The sequence below is a fragment of the Oryx dammah genome, unplaced genomic scaffold, assembly GCF_014754425.2.
Source record: "Oryx dammah isolate SB20612 unplaced genomic scaffold, SCBI_Odam_1.1 HiC_scaffold_2, whole genome shotgun sequence".
In the NCBI taxonomy this organism is placed as follows: Eukaryota; Metazoa; Chordata; class Mammalia; order Artiodactyla; family Bovidae; genus Oryx; species Oryx dammah.
The window spans coordinates 170141332-170159723 of NW_024070186.1; the positions used below are offsets into that span (position 1 = coordinate 170141332).

Below are 18392 nucleotides of genomic sequence, written 5' to 3' on the forward strand. Positions count from 1 at the left end.
TAATATATTTGCATATTTGCTAAGGCTAGTAGCAGCACTCTTGCCTCTCTTTCAGTGGGTTTCCAGGCAACTTCTTCCTTTTTTTCTTTCCTTTTCCGTAGGGCTTTAGCATTAGCTTGCTCAGGTTCCCTACTCCACTTCAAAGGAAAAATGATCCTTTTTGTTCTTTTAGTTCAATCATTTAAATTTTATAAGTTGAATTAGGCAGATATCTATGTGATATTGTCTTCCTGTCCAAGAATATAATATACTGTAGTTCTTCAAGTCTTCATTGCAGTTCTTCAGTAATGTGTTAACATTTTCCTTATAAAGATTTTTTACATCCCCAGTTACATTTATTTCTAGATATTTTATCTTTTTCATTGCTATTGTTAATGGGTGTTTTCTTCCATTACATCTTCTATTAATGGTTATTTGTTTAAAAGATCATAAATAAATGAAGCAAGAAGAGCTTTTTTAATAGAGATAATTGTGGGACTCTGACCTTGAATTAAAACAAGCAAAAAATCAGTTAAATAGGAAGAGGATGATTGGAGAAACCATTATAATAGTAGCTACTTATATGCTGACATTTAAACTTTATCATAATCTCATTAATTTAAACTAGGGTCCTGTGACCTGTTTATAAATGAAAGAATTAAGCTTTATTGAGTTAATACACCTTGCTCAAGGTTATATAGCTTCTTAGTGATATTGCTGAATTTTGTCTCCATATCTAACTCTAGAACCTTAACTCTGAACTGATATCCTGTAGGATACCATTCCCTGCAGAAAAGGATTTTGTTAAGGTTCATATGTATAAATTCACACCAAATTAATAAAAGCCTCACCAGTGAGTGAAATAGTCTTCATTTTTCAGCAGTTCATGTGTACCTTCATTGGAAGACTGGATTCAGTTCTGGGTCTCATAATTAAGAAAATGTAGATAAGCTATCTTTTAGTTAGTTCATGCTAGTTGACCAGAGTTGTGAAAAGGGAAACTGTGATTTAAAATAACATTGTCCCAATAAAATTTTTTTTAATTAAAAAAAATTAACACTGTCAAATGAATTGATAGCAAGCACACAGAACACTGAGAATGATCTATGAATTTTTTAGTATTTCCACTGTTCAAAAATTAATTGAATTTTCTCTTCCTGGTGCCAAGTATAGACCCTGGATTAAGGAGTACATGTTACCTAGAGTAGATACTCCAGTTAAAATTGTTATGTAACACATCACCCGAAACTTACTGACTGAAACCCACAGTAGTTACTTATTATCTTCTATGGGTAGGGGATTTGAGGAGGGTTCAGCTGGGCAGTTGTGGTTTGGTCTCTGGTTTGGTTGCAGTCAGACAGTGGCTGAAAATACAACAGCAAGGGAAGGTGACTGAAATAGCTGGGGGCTACCCAGGCATTTCTGTCTCTTCACCTCATTTTAGGGCTGGTATATGTTCTTCATGGGCTAGTTTTGGCTTCCTCACCATATAGCAGCTTCAGGGCAACTCAGCAGCTCCAAAGATGAGTATTCTAAGAGACCTAGGCAGATCTATTATGACCTAATCTTATGTGACTTAGCAGCAGCAGCAACACCCCTTACCCTATAGCACAGACTAGCCTAAATACAAGCAGAAGCAGCTTAGGCCTCACCTTTTGATAGGAGGGATGCCAGAGTCACGTTGTAATAAGAAGACGTAGGAATGAAGATAGTGTCATGTCTTCCTTTTGAAAATACAACCTGCCACAGTGATGGTTTCCTTTCAGTACAAGAAAGGAGCTTGTGATAGAATTCTGAGGTACAAAGGACTGTTTGTGGAGGAATGAGATGTTTTCCTCATTGGGTATGTTCTGAAGAAGGCAAGGTATCCATATAGTGTGGTTGTAATGTCTGAAATTATACTCCAGTATTGTAGAAATGATTCTGGGAATGTTTAACCTTAACTAGTTTGAACATAATAATAAGTGTTTTTTTTTAATTTATGAGTGTGGTTACTGTGCATTAAGATGCATATTATATCACTTTGTGAAAAGTTTAGAACTTTTCTAGATAACTCTCTTTTCTAGTTTTCTAATTTCCCCCTTAATTTTCTAGATAATTTTTTTTCTAGATAATTTTTTTAGATAAGAATATCTTATCAAAATAACTAAAATCAATAACCTAGCTTTCCACCTTAATAAAACCAGAGAAGAACAAACTAAACCTAAGGCAGGCAGGAGGAAGGAAGTAATAAAATTTAGAATAGAAATAAATAATAGAGAAAATAAATAATAGAAAAAAATCAGTGAAACCAAAAGCTGGGTTTTGATTAGAGTTTTTTGAAAAAAGGGACGAATCTTTAGTTAGACTAAGAAAAAAAGAGGAAAAATTCAAATTACCAGAATCAGGAATGAAAGTGGGAACATTACTACTAACATTACGAAATAAAAAGAATTTTAAGGGGATACTGTGAACAGTGAAATGTCAACAAATTAAGTAACTCAGATGAAATGGACCAATTTTTAGAAAGATGCAAACTGCCAGAACTGATTCATGATGAATTAGAAAATCTGAGTAGACCTGTAGCAAATAAATTGAATTAGTGATGATACAACTTGCCAAAAGGGAAAGCCCAGAACCAGATGGCTTCACCAGTTTAAAGAATTAATTCCAATTTTTCGTAAACTCTTCCAAAAAATAGAAGATAAGGGAATATTTAACTCATTCTTTGAGGCCGATATTACATTGATGCCAAAACCAGACAGAGCACATGAAAAGAAAATCACAGACTATACCTCTTGTAAATAAGGGTTATAGCAACCCAAATCCAGCAGCTTATAAAAAGGATTGTATACCATGACAAGTGGGATTTATCACAAGAATGCAACATTTATTTAACATCTAAAAATCAGTGTTAGACACTATATAGCAGAATAAAGAGGGAGGGACCCACAATTATCTTAATAAACACAGAAAAAGCATTTGACAAAATCTAACATTGTTTCGTGATTAAAACACCCAAAACACTGGGAATACAAGAGGGTGTTTCCAACCTGATAAAGGGCATCTGTGAAACACCTACAGCTAGCAGCAAGCATACTAATGGTGAGAGACCGAACGCTTCGCACTTGGGTTAGGAACGAGAAAGGATATCCACTCTTGCCACTTCTGCTCAGCATTGGACAGTGTCTAGCCAGGGAAATAATGCAAGAAAAGAAACAAAAGGCATCTAGATTAGAAAGGACATAAAACTGTTTAAATGAAATGTCTAGAATATAGGCAAGTACATAGAGATAAGAAAGTGGATTAGTGGTACCAAAGGCTTCGGGGAGAAGGGGGATTTAGGAGGTGACTACTAACGGGGGTGGGGTCTCTTTTAGATATCATGAGATGTTCTGAAATTAGATAGTGATGGTTACACACCTTGTGACTGCTAAAGATCATTAAATTGTACACATTAAAATGATGGATTTTATAGTATGTGAATTATATCTCAACAACCACAAAAAACACTTATCTACAACTGTTGTTTCACAGCTGTTTGAAACTGCAGTTTTTTGATGTATGCTGAAGTGTTTAATGGAGAGAAGAATTCACAACAATTTTGAAAGGACCATGCTACAGTGAGAATAGATCATTTTGTATTTAACAATGGCATCAGAAACTTAGGTAAAATTATACTATCTGCTAGAATGCTGTTGCAAAACTGAATATTAACTTTCATTTGGTTTGTACTCTGAACTGTTGTCTCAGAGTGCAGTATTAACACATTTTGCATAAAGTTAGACAGTAATGAAGTAATATCTAAGAAGTAATTTGTATTAACAGATTCCAGAAACCTTGAAAAGACCAAGTTTCCAGTATGAGGTGCCCTTGGCATCAACATCAGTTTAAAAATGTTTCGTGGTTGAACCTGCCTTATCCATCTTCCTCTTGCTCAACTTGTGGGATGGGCAGCCTTCTCCCACTCCTGTGTGGGCGTGTTGAGAAGGTGACACTGAAGTCTAGTGATGGATTTCTGCCCTCACTAATTATTAAGTTACGTGCTAACCAAAGTCAGCTGTGTTTATTCTTAAATATGTTTATTCCAGTAGTAGTAGTAATCATAATTATGTAGTTTAACCAAATATTATGTAAACTGATGAACTGTGCATGCAAAAATGTTAAATGTCTGGGCCCACAAAGCCATGTTAACTTAATACTTAACTGTTAAATTGAGTGTGGGCAAGAAACTAAGTTGGCTTCAGAACTGTAAAAATATAGACAGACACTGTGCTCAAAATCCTTTAAATTTTTGTTCTACTTTAAGTAAATGGAAACTAGGAGTCATAGACAGTGGTGGTTTATGCCAGAGAGCTGACATCTACAGAGAGACGGCCTTGACTCTATATTGGAAGACTGGCAAACACATGGGTCTTTCTGCACTCCAACTGAAAGAAAATGTCTTACGATTTATGTATATCAGTTGTAATGATTTCCTCTGTTAACTGAGTTTTTCATTTTACCTAATATCTAGTGTGGTTGCCTCAGACAAGAGGATTGCTCTTCTGAGAACTGGATTATAAGTTAGAGGACTTGTACAGAGGACTCGTGGTTCCCAGCTATGCTACTAAACTAGTCAAGATAGCTTGGACAAGTAAATTAAGCTTCATCTTTTTTCATGTATTAATATTTTGCAATATTTTGTTTAATATCTTTGCTTAAATTGAAATTCAAATTCTACTGAGTTCTGATATCAAGAAGAGCTTAGAAAACAGCAAAAAAACGACCGCCCTCCTAAAAGGAGGAGGGGCCCTTACTCGTCCCTTTTCTTTCTGTTTTTCTCTTTCTCTCTCCTCTTCTTCCTTCCCCTCACACCTCACCTCCCTGCCTTATAGAACTTAGAAATAGGAGTACAGTATATATTTTTTATCTGTTAAGTAAAACATTTGTTTAATCTGTTTATAAATATTTACTTCTTAGCTTTTAAATCAAATGCCAATTTATGGTTCAACAAAACTAGAGTTTGTTTTTAGCTTAGTGTTTGATAAATGTGGAAATCATCTCAGCTTAAAATTAATCCTCCAATCAGTTCTTATTCTATGAGAATCATTCATTTTGGATCAACTTGGAAAATGCAGTTGTTCAAGCTAAAAAGATTTGGGTTTTGGCTGTTTTACTTGTGGAACAAATAAAATGATCTGGCTTTTTCTGTCTTCTTATATAGTGATTTAAAAGCCACATGTATTTTAAACATTTGCTAATTCAAATTTTTATGTATACATAGATTATAATGAATATTTCAGAAAAACTCTTTACATAAATGTTAGGTACAGTACTTCAGAATGCATCACTTTGGAGAGTGTTAAGTATGCACTTTGCTCCATGTTCTGGTCATTTGAAACACGTCTGCAGTAAACAAGTTAAAAAATAAATCACTATGTTGGCATTTTTACAGCTACAACAGCCACTTGAAGCACAGAAGAGCAGTTACGTAACTTTTTCTATACAGTGTATTGTCAGTATTCGGTATATTTATAGTACATTTCTGCTATGTATTTAATAGTTGCACATAAAAATTTAACCACTACAAATGAAAACCCTGCTTAGAAGTTGTTTATTTGAAAAAGTTATAACCTGATGTCAAAAACATGTCCTGTTTATGTGCAGTACATCTACCGCTTTAGATTTCATTTTCTTCTGCTCTAAAGTTTAATTCCGGCTACACCTTCAGGGTTTCCTAAAGTGGAACAGTAAGAGGAAAGAGTTTCCTTCATCTGCCCTGAAGCAGATGAGGCCACTGGCTTCTATCCAACGCTCTTGTGTCATAACTGCCTGCTCGACAAGGTGTATGCACAGAGGTCACGGAACCCAGGTGCCCAGCACAGTGCCTGAGGCTCTGGACCTTCAGTGTGTGTGTAAAGAACTGTGCACATGGAGCATTCCACAGCTGCCTCTCCCTCCTCCGCACCACTGCCTTCTCCCCCAACAGCATCTGTCTCTCCCAATTATTTGCTCCAACTTACTGCGCTTTGGCACATAAATGTCGTGTTATTGTAGAAGGTACATGGGCTTTAAAGTCGCAGTCCTGGCTTTTATGTGAATCTGTCCATTTGCTTCATTTTTCCAAGCTTTGATTTCCTCATCTGTAAAATGAGAGTAATACCTACCCACAGGGAGGGCATGAGAGCAAAATTAAGGAGAGTGTAGAGCAAACTTAGTTTCAGACTGAGTAGAAATGTAGTAGATATTCTTCCCTTTCCTTTGTTTGTCATTTTCATTTTTTGAATTAGAAAACCAGATCCCTGAGAGGTTAAGTGGTGGTGGTGGTGGTGGTGTGGTTGCTAAGTTGTGTCTGACTGTTGTGACCCCATGGACATGCCTGCCAGGCTTCTCTATCCACAGTCTTTTCCAGGCGAGAATACTGGAGTGGGTTGCTGTTTCCTTCTCCAGGAGATTGTCCTGACCCAGGGATCGAACCCAGGTCTCCAGCACTGCAGGCAGATTATTACGGACTGAACTACCAGGGAAGCCCAGTGATTTACTTCACTAAGTAAAGAAAGTGAGAGTGAAGTTGCTCAGTCATGAGTGAAAGTGAAGTCGCTCAGTCGTGTCCAACTCTTTGCAACCCCATGGACTGTAGCCTGTGAGGCTCCTCTGTCCCTGGGATTTTCCAAGCAAGAGTAATGGAGTGGGTTGCCACTTCCTTCTCCAGGGGATCCTCCCGACCCAGGGATCGAACCCGGGTCTCCCGCATTGTAGGCAGACATTTTTACCGGCTCAGCCACCAGGGAAGTCACTAGGTAGATCACTGGTTAAGTGATTTACTTTCAAGTCAAATAGCTCTTTCTTCAGCCACACCCTTTTTCCAAAGTGCCCTTGGAGGGGGCCAGCGGTTTCTCACGGTGAACACTCATTCCTGCCTGCCAGCTTTTCCAGCTCTCCAAATCAGCTGCCCTCAGTTCTTATTCTCCCTTACCTTTCATATGAGCTCATTATGAAGCCTTGAAATTTTGTCTCTGAAGTATTTTTAAAATTTATTCCCCTTTCTTTATTTCCACTGTCTTAACCTAGTCCATCATCAGTCTTTCAGCTTGAGATTTTTTTTTCTTAACATCTTGAACTAATCAGTAATCATATTTATTTGCTTTTTTATTGAGGTATAGTTGATTTACAGTATTAGTTTTAGATGTACAACAAACATTGTGATTCAAAATATTTATAGATTATACTTAATTTATGTGTGTTAGTTGCTCAGTCGTGTTTGACTTTTTGCAACCCCATGGTCTGTCCATAGAATTCTCTAGGCAAGAATACTGGAGTGGGTTGCCATTCCTTTGTCCAGGGGATCTTCCCTGCCCAGGGATTGAACCTGGGCCGATCCCGCACTGCCGGCAGATTCTTTGCCATCTAAACTACAAATGAAGTCCATACTTCATTTATAGTAATTATCAAATATTGGCAGTATTCCCTATGCTGCACAATATATCCTTGTAGCTTATTTATTTACATGTAGTAGTAGTAGTTTGTCTGTTAATCCCTTACCCCGTCTTGCCCCTTCCCCCACTTCTAACTTGTACCTGTGAATCTATTTGTTTTCTTGTATTCATTTGTTTGTTTTATTTTTCAGATTCCATGTATAAGTGGTAACATACAATTTTTGTCTCTTTGTCTGAGTTACTTCACCAAGTGTGATACTCTCTAGGTCCATCCATGTTGTTGCAAACGACATTTTCCATTTGATTTTGTGGCTGAGTAATATTCCATTCTATACATATACTGCATTTTTATCCACTAGTCTGTTGATTGATCCTTAGGCTGCTTCCATGCCTTGGCTATTGTAAATAGTGCCGCTGTGAACATTGGTATATATGTATGTTTTCAAATAAGTGTTTTCATTTTCTTAGATATATACCCAGTAGTGGAATTGTTGGATCATATGATAGCTCTGATTTTAGTTTTCTGAGCAGCCTCCATGCTGTCTTCCATAGTGGCTGCACCAGTTTACACTCTCACCAACAGTGAACAAGGGATCTCTACATCCTTGCCAACATTGGTTATTTAGCGAGATTTTTATCGGTAGCATACTTCTGCCAGAATGATCTTTCTAAAATACACAGCTGATCATATCACTGTTTCTCAGAATCCATGTTTCTTGACAGTTGTGCTTTAATTTGCTGCACCAGCCCTGTCTTTGCTTCTCCATGTTTTGCTCTTTCTATACTGGCCCTGTCGGACGTTTTGGTATTAGGTGATAGCTGTTCATGCCATTGCACTCTTACTAGTGAGAAAAAAACTGTGTCTGCAAAGTCCTCTTCACCCTGGGAGACTTTCCTGACTTACCCAAATACAGTTAGACATTTAATTCTTTTGGTTTCCACAGTACTTTGTACCTACTTATATTCTATTGTTTTTTACACATGCTATAATAATTTGCTTCTGACCTCTCGTCTCACTCATTGGGCAAATGATTTATCCTGTCTTTAAAGTTAGGGAGTTCCACTAGATCAGTGATTGTCAGCACTGGCTACCCATTAGAATCACTCTATTCAAGCAGTTGTATCAAAATCTCTAGAGATCCTCTCCTTTATCCTACCTATTAGGAATTTTAAGTTACTCAAATGATTATCATATTGTGAAGAAGATTGAAAAGCACTTATACTAGACAGATTCTAAGATACCTTTCAGCTAAAATGGTCTGTTATTCTGCAAACTTGTATAGTCTGAAAATATAAATGCATTCAAGTGATCAAAACGAATTAAATTGGAAAAAATAAGGGAAATACTTTTCATGGTAAGAGTTAATGAAAACAATATGTAGTAAAATAATATTTGTATTGAAAAATGTGCTTTTAGAACTCTGATTTTTTTGGTTTCATCCTAATTGCTAAAAGTGACTATGGACAGATGGGATAAAATGTTCTTTTTTGTGGTTCTTTTTTTCCTCGGTTATAAAACTGGAAGGTGAATGTTACTTATATAAAAATGTAAACAGACTTGATCCTAAATTCTTGATAACATTAAGGAATTTAACGTTTAATGTTAAGGAATTTAACAGTATAGAAACAGCAGCATAATATTTAGAAAACATCTTCACATATACAGCTGACGGCAACTGTATATATATATATGTTCTTATATTTGTAGATAAATCTTGAGCTCTTAACATTGTATGTTTAGCAGATTGCCACCAGGAACTTTGAAGGAAAAATTGATAGCATAAAATAACCCAGGGTTGCTACCGCTAACTTACCAGTACAATGATTTCAGAAGTCATTTGATACGAAAATTTCAATTTGTTTGATCATAAGACCCCATAGTAAATACTCTTCTAATACAGAGATTACTTTTTGGTCAACTTTGTCTTTGAACTTCTTGATCCAAGTTTTATCTTATTTGAGTTTAGAAATTTATTTTTGCTGTCTGTTAGCCAGATGTTTCCCTAATGTTTGTAATTTGGGGCGCTTTGACTCATTGGAAAAGACTCTGATGCTGGGAGGGATTGGGGGCAGGAGAAGGGGACAACAGAGGATGAGATGGCTGGATGGCATCATGGACTCGATGGATGTGAGTCTGAGTGAACTCCGGGAGATGGTGATGGACAGGGAGGCCTGGTGTGCTGCGATTCATGGGGTCGCAAAGAGTCGGACACGACTGAGCGACTGAACTTAAAGGGCAGAGACAACAGTTTGCTGTTGCTAAAACATTTTTTTGTTGTTGAATGTATTTGGATATTCTACCTGTCTGCATTTGGCTGATTATATATTAAACTTCTGAAGTTTGATATTCTTTGAACCCTTTATTATTTCGCATTTCTTTTATATAGCAGTGATTATATACTGCTTATAATCTTCCATTTGAATTAGTCATGAGCAATAACGTACAATGAAGAGATATTTGACTTTGGACTTCGCTTGATTCAAAACATATGTTAGCACTGATTTGGGAACTACCTTAGCCCAGCATCTTTATGGCATCCGGTCCCATCACTCCATGGGAAATAGATGGGGAAACAGTGGAAACTGTCAGACTTTATTTTTTTGGGGCTCCAAAATCACTGCAGATGGTGACTGCAGCCATGAAATTAAAAGACGCTTACTCCTTGGAAGAAAAGTTATGACCAACCTAGATAGCATATTCAAAAGCAGAGACATTACTTTGCCAACTAAGGTCCGTCTAGTCAAGGCTATGGTTTTTCCAGTGGTCATGTATGGATGTGAGAGTTGGACTGTGAGGAAGGCTGAGCGCCGAATAATTGATGCGTTTGAACTGTGGTGTTGGAGAAGACTCTTGAGAGTGCCTTGGACTGCAAGGAGATCCAACCAGTCCATCCTGAAGGAGATCAGGCCTGGGACTTCTTTGGAAGGAATGATGCTAAAGCTGAAACTCCAGTACTTTGGCCACCTCATGCGAAGAGTTGACTCATTGGAAAAGACTCTGATGCTGGGAGGGATTGGGGGCAGGAGGAGAAGGGGACAACAGAGGATGAGATGGCTGGATGGCATCACTGACTCGATGAATGTGAGTCTGAGTGAACTCCGGGAGTTGATGATGGACAGGGAGGCCTGGCGTGCTGCTATTCATGGGCTCGCAAAGAGTCAGACACGACTGAGCGACTGAACTGAACTGAACTGAATAAGATCATTATTGGTGTTATTTTGACTCCATTGAGAAAAAAAGATTTGATTGAATCGATAGATGAACGTATGAGAGTGATGCCTCTTTTTTTTTTCCTGTATTATTTTCTCTGTCTCTGGTGTAGTATGAAGAGGTTTGGCTTTTGAGAGCAGAAGCCATATCACAGCTTAATCTTCCTAGTGTTGCTTGATCTTCCTAGTGTTGGGTGTGCTTTGACCTGGTATTGGATAAATGTTGAATTAGTGTCATTTTGGAATAAAGTTATGTTAGGATATGTCAGATATAAACTCCATGCTCATTCATTCTGTCAGTTCTAGACAAATTAATATTTTATCATAGTTTGTCTTATTAAAGTGGAATGATTGCTTTACTTTCATAACAATTAATAGATTATAGCCCAGTGAAAGAATTCATTCTAATGCCATTTCTTTCACATCTCAATTAGATACTGTTGGACAGAGAATATTTCTTTATGTATGATATCGGATTTCAATTTCAAAAGAAAATTATCAACCGTTTAAGTAGATATTAGATGACATCCTGCAAATTTGGTAGTAGAATTTCAGAATAGAAAGAGTATGTACTCCATCAAAAATGTTTGGGAATATTAAGTTAAAATTTTTGAACACTTTTTCTTTTGCTACATTTTGTTAAGATTTTCTTAACTTATAATTTTCTTAATTTGGAGGAATGTGTGGGAGTTGAAGGTGAGCATAATGTCAAGATATAATAAGTTTGAAAAAAAAAGTTTAATATGAGGAGCAGATAATAGTGCATGGAAATATTTTAAAACTTTATGTTTAAAGAATTTTCCAAATCATTAGTGCTAATGTTCAGAGTTTGTACATCTTGCCATTAAAAGGGCATTATGGTACTTGTGTCTTAGAATTAATTTGCTATTAACAGATCTAATTTTATATAAATAATTTGGAATGAAAATTCATAATTTGGAAAAAATCTGAGTCATTTTATTATTTCATAGCAAAATAAGTCATTTTATATGCAAATCCACCTACCTAACACATCCTTTTTTAAAAACTTTCTTTATATATTTTAATTTATTTTAATTGGAGGCTAATTACTTTACAATATTGTACTGGGTTTTGCCATACATTTACATGTATCAGCCATGGGTGTACATGTGTTCTCCATCCTGAACCCCCCTAACACATCCTTTTGAGATCTGCTTTAATTGATGTGAATGTAGTTATTCCAGCCTTTCTGGGCATTTTGTTGTATGACCTGTCTTTTTCTATCTATATACTTGCACCCTATATATGTTTTCATATTTAAAAGTGACATTTCTACATTTTTAGACTTTGAAAAATCCATTCTGTCAGTCTTCCTCTCAGTCATTGTGTTTATTAGTTCATTTACATTTAATATCATCATCGATAAAGTTGAATTTAGGTCTGCTGTTTTACTATTTGCTTTTGTTTGTCCCATCTCTTTCTTGTTTCTCTGTTCTTTCTTAAATGGCTTTTTATATTCCTATTGGCTAAAACTGGGTTTTTTTATTTTTAAATGGTTTTTCCAGAAATTATAATATACAACCTTAACTTCTCAGTCTGTTTCAAATTAAAATCATACAACTTCCTTATAATGTATATAGAAATATAAAAATATTGTAATGTGATTATCCCTCCCCCATCTTTTATACTATAATTGTCATATATGTTGCATCTACATACTTTATAAACCCAATAACACAGTGTTATAATTTTTACTTAGGTAATATTAAGGAAATCAAGAGGAAAAAACTAGTGTTTTTATCTACCTGTTTACCACCTCTGATGCTTTTCATTGCTAAGGTCCAAGTTTCTATGTGGTGTTACTTCCCTTCAGCCTGAAAAAATTCTTTTAGCATTTCTTGTAGTGTGTGTCTCCTGGTGACGATTTTGCCTTCATTATTAAAGGGTATTTTTGTTGGGTATGGAATTCTGGATGGACAGTTGTGGAGACTCTGGATTCTCTAGAATAAGGTTCCCTCTTAGAGTATTATTTTATTTTAGCAGGCTGTTAACTTTGCTAAACTCACTTTTGCAAACTCTTATCTTTCCAGTGGTGAGCAGCAGGTAAAATCTCAGCTCTTTCCTTTTTGCTTTAATAAACGGAGTTAGGAGTTCGTCCTGCATGTGTATAATTTAGGCGTCAGCCAGAGAAGTGGGCAGTTTATACACAGCATTTAGAACCTCCTCCTCTATGGGTCTCTCCTTTTTGGGAACTCTTTTAATATACAGTGTGTCAAGAGGTGGATCTGCGTGTCCATGGTCAATTGGCTTGCAACAAAGATGCAGAGACAGTTCAATGGAGAAAAGATAACCTTTTCAACAAATGGTGCTGGAACAAAAAGATACCTTATGCCAGAAACAAAAAGTTGTAATTCATATATCATAGCAGATATAAAAGTTAACTCAAAGTGGATCATGGACTTAAATGTAAAATATTAAACTATAAAACATCTAGAAGAAAACATAGGAGATCATCTTTGTGATCTTGGGTTAATCAAAGATTTTTATGTGATACATAAAAGAAAAAATTGATAAATTTGGCTTCATAAAGTTAAAAACATCTGTTCTCTACAAAGCACTGTTAAGAACACAAAAAGATAAGCCATAGACCAGGAGAGAATACAGGCATACCTCAACAATATTGCAGGTTTAGTTCCACACCACTGTGGTAAAGCAAATACTGCAGTAAAGCAAGTCACACAAATTTGGGTTTCCCAGTGTATGTAAAAGTTTACACCATACCGTAGTTCATTACATGTGTAACAGCATTATGAGTGAAAAGACAGTTGATATATCATAATAAAAATTTTTGTTGTTGTTCTTCAGTCTCTTAAGTCATGTCCGACTCTGCCACCCCACAGACTTCAGTACACCAGCCTTCCTTGTCTTTTACTGTTTCCTGGAGTTTGCTCAGACTCATGTCCATCAAGTCAATGATGCCATACAACATCTCATCCTCTGTCTTCCCCTTCTCTTCCTGCCCTCAATCTTTCCCAGCATCAGAGTCTTTTCCAATGAGTCAACTCTTCACATCAGTGGCCAAAGTATTGGAGCTTCAGCATCAGTCCTTCCAATGAATATTCAGGATTGATTTCCGTTAGGATGGACTGGTTTGATCCCCTTGCTGTCTAAGGGACTTTCAAGAGTCTTCTCCAGCGCCACAGTTCAAAAGGATCAATTCTTCAGTGTTCAGCATTCTTTATAATCCAGCTGTCACATCTGTATATGACTACTGGAAAAACCATAACTTTGACTATATGGATCTTTGTCAGCAAAGCAATATCTCTGCTTTTTAATACACTGTCTAGGCTTTGTCATAGCTTTCCTTTCAAGGACATTATGGGTCACAGCCTTATGGTGGTGAAGGGGCTTGCATAACTCAGTGAAGCCATGAGCCATGCCATGCGGAGCCGCCCAAGATGGGTGAGTCACAGTGAAGAGTTCTGCAAAGTATGGTCCACTGTAGGAGGAAATGGCAACCCACCCAGGATTCTTGCTTGGAGAACCCCATGAACAGCATGAAAAGACAAAAAGATAATATCAGAAGATGGTCCCCACACGTCAGAAGGTGTCCAATATACTGCTGGGGAAGAACAGATGGCAATTGCTAGTAGGATATTTTAGTAATAAGTATTTTCCATAGGACTGGAAAAGGTCAGTTTTCATTCCAATCCAAAAGAAGAGCAATGCCAAAGACTGTTGAAACTGCCATAGACTTGTGCTCATTTCACTTGCTAGCAAAGTAATGCTTAAAATCCTTCAAGCTAGACTTCAGCAGTGTGTAACTCAAAACTTCCAGATGTACAAACTGAAGTTAGAAAAGGCAGAGGAATCAGAGATCAAATTGCCAACATTTGTTGGATTTTCCCATAGAAAAAGCAAAGGAATTAAAAAAAAAAGATCTGCTCCTGAGAAACCTGTATGCAGGTCAAGAGGGAACAGTTAGAACCCTACATGGAGCGACAGATTGGTCCAAAATTGGAAAAGGAGTATGTCAAGGCTGAATATTGTCATCCTGCTTATTGAACTTCGGTACAAAGTACATCAATGCAAAATACCAGGCTGGATGAATCACAAGCAGCAATCAAGATTGCTGGGAGAAATATCAATAACCTCAGATATGCAGATGACACCACTCTAATGGCAGAAAGTGAAGAGGAACTAAAGAGCCTCTTGATGAAGGTGAAAGAGGAGAGTGAAAAACTGGCTTAAAATTCAGCATTCAAAAAACTAAGATCATGGCATCTAGTCCCATCACTTCATGGCAAATAGACGGTGAAAAGTGGAAACAGTGACAGATTTTATTTTCTTGGGTTCCAGAATCACTGAGGATGGTGACTGCAGCCATGAAACGCTTGCTCCTTGAAAGGAAAGCTGTGATAAACCTAGCAATTGAAATTAGACTAATGGGCCTCATTTCAGTATTGCTGTATACTGGGAAATAGGGAGGCCCAGAGAGAGAGAGAGAGAGAGAGAGAGAGAGACGGGCAATGGCCATTGCTAAAGCCATCAGAATGTATAACATTTATCAGTGAAGGTGGCCGTCTTATGTGGCACCCCCGAATAGTTTCAACAGTGATATTGAAGATCACTGACCATAGATCACCATAACAAATTTAATGATAAAGAAGTTTGAAATGTTTCAAGAATTACCAGCACCACAAAGTGAGCAAATGTTGTTGGAAAAATGGCGTCAATAGACTTGCCTGATGCAGGGTTGTCATAAACTTTCAAGATTTGTTTTTTTGTTTTTAAATGTAGTGTCTGCAAAGTGGAATAAAGTAAAGCACAATAAAACAAAGTATGCCTATGTTTACAAGTCACATGTCTGATAAAGAACTTTTGTCCAGAATATGTAAAGAGTTCTTGAAACAATAATAAGAAAATAAAACCATCTATTTAAAAATTAGCTGAAGAGTTGTTCAGATACTTACCTCAAGAAGATATACAGATGACAAGCACATTGAAGTATGCTCAACATCATTAGGGAAATGCAAATTAAAACAAGATACCACTACACACAAATTAAAAAAACTAGAAAATTTTAAACTGGCCATAATCAAGTGTTGGCAAGGATGTACACCAACTAGGATTTTCCTCACTGCTGGTAGGAATGCACAGTGGCACAGCTATTTTGAAAAATAGTTTGTTAGTTTCTTTAAAATTTATACATGCAGCTACCATACAATCTAGCCTTTTCACTGTTATTTATCAAAGAGAAGTGAAAGCATCTATACATATAAGAACATTGATTGCATCTTAATTTGTAACAGTCAAAAACTGGAATTAACTCAGATGTCCATCAATAGGAGAGTGGATGAACACACTGATTCAGGATGCTACTAAGCAGGCAGCCTATCAGATGCTTTGCCATCACTTGATACGGACCATCATCCTTTTAGCTTTCAGCTTTCTATACAGTTTTCTTTTTGCCTGCTGCCCAGCCCCTAAGACAGTGTAACATATTTAGGGTTTTAATTGTGGCTTCGGTACTTCTGTTACTGAGTTTCTGTATTAGTCAGAATGAGCCAGGTTATGCTGTGATAGTAAATAATCCCAAATCTCACTGACTTAAAGTTTTGTCTCTTTGCTGTGAACTGTATGTCTGTTGTGGATTGGCTGAGAGTTGTGTTCTCTGTTCTCACTCTGAGACCTAGGCTGATGGAGGAGTCTTTATCTGAAACATTGCTGGTTGCTGGGAATGTGGACTTAACACCAATAGCTGTAACTTCCTTTGATGCATAGATAAAAAGTATACAAAATACCTTTCAGTATTTATTTACATAGGTAAACATGTTTTAAAATGGGAGGTATATTATTCCTGTATGTTGGACAAGGAACCTGAATCCAAAGAGAGGAAAAGGAATGGCAGTTGCCACACAGCAGTGAAACAACAACAACTCAGGGTTCCCATTTTAATACTTTTGTGCAAATCAGAAAAAGAAATGTACGATCTATTCACACATTCTTTATTTTGTCAGTCTCTCTAGCAGACCACATTTAAGAGGCGTCTCATACCAGCTGCTGCCGGTGGCAGGGACACAATGGATCACACAGGGGCACTGGACACCGAGGATGAGCTGGGACCTTTAGCCCATCTCGCTCCAAGTCCTCAGAGTGAAGCTGTTGCCCACGAATTCCAGGAACTCTCCTTGCAGTCCAGTCAGCACCTGCCTCCTCTTAACGAAAGGAAGAATGGTGAGTTTGGCGTGTGCGTGGGAGCTTGCCTTTTTGTGAGCCAATGTATCCCTCTGGTAGTAATTTGTTGGTCAGTTCCACTGGGCAGCCTGTTCCTGAGGAGAGAACCTCAGAGGGGTGCTGGCTGGTTTTGAGTAACAGCCAGGGTTTCACGTGCCATTCAGTTCTTTCATCATTTCCCCAGCATCTCTGATAGTAACATTATCTTTGGAAATAATCTTTAGGTTCAACCACTTTAGCACAAGCAGAAGGTCTCAGGCTAGTGTAGCATTGGAAAGCAGCTTTCTGTGCTGACTCCAGGGAGATAGACTGGACTTGACTAGATTCTCCTGCCATGTTCCCTGTCTCCAGTGTGCTGCACCTTAACTGTAGAATTGCCAGCATTTGCGCTCTCAGTGATGACTAAGAAAACAATTTCTTGAGTATTTTTTATATTAATGAGGGTAGGATACGCCTGTATTCTCAGTCTTCAGCTGGCTCATACTTGTATACAAAATGAATAGTTTCTGTTCTTTGTTACCTGTTCAGAAAATTCTCCTGATTAATCAAAGACTTTCTGGAGTCTCCAGAAGGCACAATACTGTCAGTTTTTAACAAAAATGAAGAGAGATAGATGAGATACATCTACTTTATAATACTTAAAACATAAAAACTAACAAAGTGTTAAAATTTACAAACTCAGTAAGTGTATATATCAAAGGGCAGAATTAAGAATTTCAACTGGATTTGCCACACTTCCATAGTTCTCATGAATCTTCCATTCTCCAATGTGTATTTTAATTAAAAGCCAGAAGAAATAAAACTTGCCCTGTGGAGCACTTCTGTATGTATCTTGTTATATCTTTCTGGGTTCTAAGTGTTTCCTGATCCTTTTCAAATAATGGCCTTTTCTTATTCAGGAAAATGGGTTTAAGACACTGCTATTCTCAGCTCTTCAGTACCTGATTTTGGGTGGAGTGTCCTTATTCTCCCTTCCAACAAGATATCTGATGCGTATTGGGCACAACCCTTGTCTGTGCAGTTGGTACAAAGCAGCGTCTTGCTCAGGCCTGTCAAAGCTGTCTGGAGGCTATGGTTAGGTGGTAATTGCTTTAGAACCTTCAGTCATTTAGGAGCCTAGCTTTGTCTTAGACAGTAGGGTAGAATATAACCACATTTACTGAAACATGACCAAATTGACCACATTTACACAGTATACTTAGACCAGTATCATATTCAAATTATTTCCCTCAAAAAAACCCAAAATGAATTGAACTTGTATAAAATTTCAATAATATACAGTTGCTCAAGAAAATAGTCATATGTAGCAGAGGAGGGAGGTGTAAGGGGAAAGTTTTTGCTTTGTGGGAATTTTACTTGATACAGCTTGCTGCATTCCCTTGCGAGAGTGTTCTCTTGAATATTTATGCCTGAACATAAGGTAAGCCCCAGATATGAGCTGGTTTTCCCCTTATAAAGTTTTAGTGAGGGAGATGAAATGGTAGAAATTTGAATTCATTAATTTAGTTACATGTATATAATTAACACCACATATTATGAAGCAGTGCAATAATATAGAGGATTTGCTTTATCCACACTCATATTTCACAAACTCATCTTGCCTAAGCT

The 18392-nt window shown here is 37.1% G+C and overlaps 1 protein-coding gene across 6 annotated transcripts in view; it reads left to right on the forward strand.

Annotated features, from left to right (window-relative positions):
- The window catches only part of MRTFB (myocardin related transcription factor B), a 292145-nt gene that overhangs the window by 141061 nt on the left and 132692 nt on the right, over positions 1 to 18392 (forward strand). For 4 of the 6 annotated variants that reach the window (XM_040256557.1, XM_040256577.1, XM_040256567.1 and 1 more), the window contains one exon: positions 16568 to 16784. In XM_040256557.1, the coding sequence (XP_040112491.1) occupies positions 16631 to 16784 (154 nt within the window). In that variant the 5' untranslated portion in view covers positions 16568 to 16630. Of the gene's footprint in view, positions 1 to 7086; positions 7098 to 12294; positions 12307 to 16567; positions 16785 to 18392 lie in introns of those variants that run through there. The other 2 variants (XM_040256575.1, XM_040256574.1) reach the window with 2 other exon arrangements.